We start from the raw sequence: 4982 nt of genomic DNA on the forward strand, positions 1-4982 counted from the left end.
TATTGTCACATAGCTATGATAACAAGGTCAGCAGTACTCACCAAACTGTCCTTAGCAACAAGCATTTTTTCCTTTGTTATACTACTTCATTCTCCCAATAATATCCCAAGTAGACCTCATTAATGTCTTCATTTTGTACATAACTATATGGTGTTTAGAGGAGCTAGGTGGTCACTAGGAGTCATCAGATGAGCTCAGTATGTACCTCTTCGAAGAACTTGACCTCTTTGAGTTTTTGTTAGCAATATTTCTTCATTCCAAACTGCCTCTGAGATGGAACATTCTCTCAACATATATGCATGCCCAACAAATCTAGTATGTAGAGCATTTAGTGCTATTGATTCAGGATAAACCTGTCCTTGAGCTAATCATAACTTCTTGCTTCTAGTGTATTCTTATCAATATACCTTGATGTGCTGTATTAAAAGCATTACAATGTACGTGGAAAGAAGACTTAAAATGTTTAAAGCTCATTACTTCATTCATAACTTTAAATACTCAGTAGACACATTCTACAGTTAGGTATTAATCACTTCTTTAATCTCTAGTGAGAACAGGTAAATAGTGACCAAGATGAAATTATTACACAGTATGCCACTCAGTTCACTCTGATTAAACATAAAAAATAATTCTTTATTATAATTAAGATTAATTATTTTAGATCATAAGGTTGCAGTGGGCGAGGAGTTTCATTGGATTTAGAAGAGAAACTAATAATTAGGTTATTTAAATATGCATAAATTTTATATCTCTTGTGTCTCACAATTTACATGGATGTAATAATTTATCAAAGACTTAGTGACAGAAAGCAGACTATTTCTATAGTATATTTTGGCAGGGAAGCACAGTAGTCTTAGTTTTATAGATCCCAGGAAATGTTAACTGGCACATAGATATACTAAAATCAACTATTTTAACACAGTTACTAAACAGTCTATATATAGTGAAAATATTTATATACTTTTGATTTTTAGTAGAAAATCAATGAAGTTCCACAGATTGCAATTCCTTCATTACTCCATTCTCACAGATTTTTTTTTAAAAATTAAACATTAACTTATGACCAGATAGATGGCTCAGCTAATAAGAGCACTACCTCCTTTCTGAGAGGTCCTGTGTTCAATTTTCACTTGTTGGCTAATAACCATCAGTAACGTGAGTGCATGCCCTTTTCTCATGTGCATGCAGAAAGAACACTCATGTACATAAAAATACATACATAAGTAAATCTTGGAACAAAACTTAAGGATTGAATTCTATGTATATGCATTATTTTTCTTCATATATGTTTGTGCACAACGTTTGCGTCCTGCTTGCAGAGGTGAGAAGATCATTTAGATCCCTTGGTACTGGAGTTATAGGTAGTCATCATCTGTCAGGTGCTAAGCCTTTTGGAATAGAAAGACAGTGAATTTGACTGCTCTCCAATCTCTTATTATATTCTGTTTAATTGTTTCAGGCTTTCTGTTGATTAACAGATATAATTGATGGAGAACAGGACAGGAGTGACACAGTTTATCCTCATGGGAATCACAAATGACCCAAATTTGCAGCTTCCCCTCTTCATCATTTTTCTCCTCATCTATACCATCACCCTGGTTGGGAACCTGGGGATGTTTCTGTTGATTCTTTTGGACTCTCGGCTTCACACCCCCATGTACATTTTTCTCTGCAACTTGTCCTTTGTGGACTTTTGTTATTCATCAACAGTCACTCCAAAGGTCATAGCTGGATTCCTTACAGGAGACAAGATCATGTCCTACAATGCTTGTGCCTCGCAGATGTTCTTTTTTGCAACCTTTGCTGATTTGGAGAACTACTTTTTGGTCTCAATGGCCTATGATCGCTATGTAGCAGTATGTAAGCCCCTATACTATGCCACCACCATGACAACTAGTGTGTGTACATGTCTCATCATTGGCTGTTATATCTTTGGTTTCCTGAATGCTTCCATTTATACTGTGGATGCATTAAGTCTCTCTTTCTGTGAGTCTAATGTGGTCCACCATTTTTTCTGTGATGTTCTAGCAGTCATGATTGTATCTTGCTCTGACCGACATGTCAATGAAGTGGTTCTTATTTATTTAGCCAGCTTTAATATCTTTTTTGCTCTTATACTTATCTTAATATCCTACATGTTCATTTTTGTTAACATTCTAAAGATGAACTCTGTTGCAGGATATCGCAAAGCTCTCTCCACTTGTACCTCCCATTTCACAGCTGTTTCCATTTTCTATGGGACACTCATATTCATGTACTTGCAGCCCAGCTCCAGTCACTCCATGGACACTGACAAAATAGCATCTGTTTTCTACACCATGTTCATTCCTATGTTGAACCCTCTGGTATACAGCTTAAGGAATAAGGAGGTGAAGCGTGCATTCACAAAGATTGTATTAAAGTCAAGATAATGTTTATAGCTTTGATTGTAATTCTTTGGGTTACAAAACATCTGGATTCATTCCTTTCATCTTCTACACTGAATCATATTTTCCTACTCTACATTGGCTTCAAGAACTTGACTTGGCTTCTTTAGCTCAGTAATAGTGTACTGTTTGTGAAAAAGTTAACATCTTCTTTAGAAGAGTGAAACATAAATAGTATGTCTATTGCTGTGGAACTATGGTCTTGTACATTGTAAAGATTTGTTACTTGTATTTTAATAAAACTGTGATAAGCCAGTAACTAGGCAGGATGTATAGGTGGGGTGACCAGGCAGGAAGTAGAGGCAGGATAACAAGAACAGAATGCTGAGATGACGAAAGAGTGAGTCTATATTAGAGACTCAGCTGTAGAGGAAGCAAGATGAAGATGCTTCACTGATAAAGGTACCAAGGCACATGGATAACACAATGATGAATTATGGGCTAATATAAGTTATAAGAGTTAATAACAAGCCTGGATCTATTAAGACTATTAAGGCCAACCAGATTATGATTAATGTAGACCGCTGTGTGTTTTCTTTGGGACTGAATGGCTGTGGGACTGGGAAGAACAGAAATCTTACTCAACAGTCTATGATAACTTAAGGCCAGCTTATGAAAATGCTAATTGACAATATTATCACATTCAAACATTTTATTCAACATTTTTCTGTTACATCAGCATACCACAAGGATACTTGCTCAGTTATATACATAGCAGTTTTTTGAATATCCAGAACCCCAAAACAATCAATGAATGGATAAAGATGTGGTACATTTACACAGTGGAATATTACTCAGCTATCAAAAAATAACGAAATCATGAAATTATCAGGGAAGTGGATGGGACTAAAAAAAATCATCTTGATGGAGGAAACTAAGACCCTGAAATATAAACATTATATGTGTTCATTTATAAATAGACATCACCTATTACTTCAATGATAATCATGTTAAACAATCATATGCTACAGACCCAGACATGCTAAGTAACAAATAGTACTCCAAGTGTCAGACATGGATCTCCTTGGAAGGGGAAAATAGAATAGATTTCGTGACTGAACGGGGGTGGGTGTGAATGCACAAAAGAGGGATAAGGTGTGTGGAGGGATGGAGTGACAGAGCATGGAGGGAAATGACTAGAATTTGAGGACATTTGGGGAGTTATATGGAAACCTTGTCCAGTAGAGAACTCTCAGAGTTCTATAAGGGTGATCATAGTGAGGATTTCTAATAATGGAGTATTCAAAGCCTGATCCAGCCATCCTCTTTAATGAGGGAATGATTCTAGAATCGGGAATGGAGCACAAACCCAGCTACAAAGCCTTCAAATTATTATCTATCCTTGCTTGAAAGATGTGATGGGGCAAGATAGGTAGAGAACTTATGGGAGTGGCCAGTCAGTGACAGATCTATCTTGAGGCCTATACTATGAAAGCAAGCCCATTTTTGAGATGGTCTGGATCCAGGAACAAAAGGCTGGATATCTCAGAGAAATGGATAGACCCAGAGAGACATACAAAAATCAATAAAAAGAGCTTTTGCGGCAAGGTGTCCTGTGTTCTACTAGTCCTCGCCCTGCCCCCCAAGTTCTCCCTTTTGTCCGCAGGTCATTGGACTACCAGGCGTCTATGTTTCGGTGCTGAGGAGTTCCATCTGGACAGGTGAGTGTGTGCTATCCAGGGGCGGATTGTCCCTGAAGAGAGCACAAATCCCCCTCCCTCAGCTCCTTCTGCAGGGCTGTCTTTCTTACGCATAACCCAGCCCCCCAGCACACCCCCCCCAACCCTGCCCTGCTGTATGCTAGGAACAGTGCTCAAGAACAGTTTTAAGCTCCTACACTAAGGCTACCCACCCAGAGCAGTGAGTGCCTGCCTACCCAGCAGGCCTCAAGGTCCCCTGTAAGGGAGCCCTGCACCTTCAGCTTGTGCTCCAGGGGTGCCTGTGCTCTCCTGGATCTCGCCCTGCCTGCTCCATTTTTCCTTTTGTCCCCGGATAATTGGGCTACCATGCGGCCCTGTTTAGGTGCTGAGGAGTTCCATCTGGATGGGTGAGTGTGCACTATCCAGGGGCGGATTGTCCTGAAAGAGAGCACAGACCCCCCTCCCCCAGCTCCTTCTGCAGGGCTGCCTTTCTTTCAAACAACCCCCTACCCCAAGCCTGCATTTTCTGCTGGGTCCTTTGCTCAGGAACAGTTTTCTACTCCTACACTGGGCTGCCCACTCAGAGCGGTGAGTGCCTGCCTACTGGGCGGCCTCAGGGACCCCAGAAAGGGAGGATGCACACTTTCACCTTTTGCGGCAGGGTGTCCTGGGTTCTACTCGTCCCCGCCCTGCCCCCCAAGTTCTCCCTTTTGTCCGCGGGTCTTTTTTTTTAAATTTATTTATTTATTAAGGATTACTGCCTCTTCCCCACCACCGCCTCCCATTTCCCTCCCCCTCCCCCAATCAAGTCCCCCTCCCTCATCAGCCCGAAGAGCAATTAGGTTCCCTGACCTGTGGGAAGTCCAAGCACCGCCAACCTCCATCCAGGTTTAGTAAGTTGAGCATCCAAACTGCC

General features: G+C 40.5%; 1 protein-coding gene across 2 annotated transcripts; it reads left to right on the top strand.

Annotated features, from left to right (window-relative positions):
- The first annotated feature begins 1484 nt into the window (after positions 1-1484).
- On the top strand, positions 1485-2883 carry LOC101979002 (olfactory receptor 5B3-like). 2 transcript variants are annotated; one of them, XM_013348033.1, is made up of 2 exons: positions 1488-2393; positions 2878-2883. In XM_013348033.1, exons 1-2 carry the CDS (start codon positions 1488-1490, stop codon positions 2881-2883), a joined length of 912 nt encoding a protein of 303 aa, XP_013203487.1. The 2 variants fall into 2 exon arrangements, with proteins under 2 accessions (XP_013203486.1, XP_013203487.1); XM_013348032.2 differs by lacking the exon at positions 2878-2883 and having other exon boundaries at positions 1485-2411.
- Positions 2884-4982: the final 2099 nt, after the last annotated feature.

The sequence above is a fragment of the Microtus ochrogaster genome, chromosome 8 (assembly GCF_000317375.1).
Source record: "Microtus ochrogaster isolate Prairie Vole_2 chromosome 8, MicOch1.0, whole genome shotgun sequence".
Lineage (NCBI taxonomy): Eukaryota > Metazoa > Chordata > Mammalia > Rodentia > Cricetidae > Microtus > Microtus ochrogaster.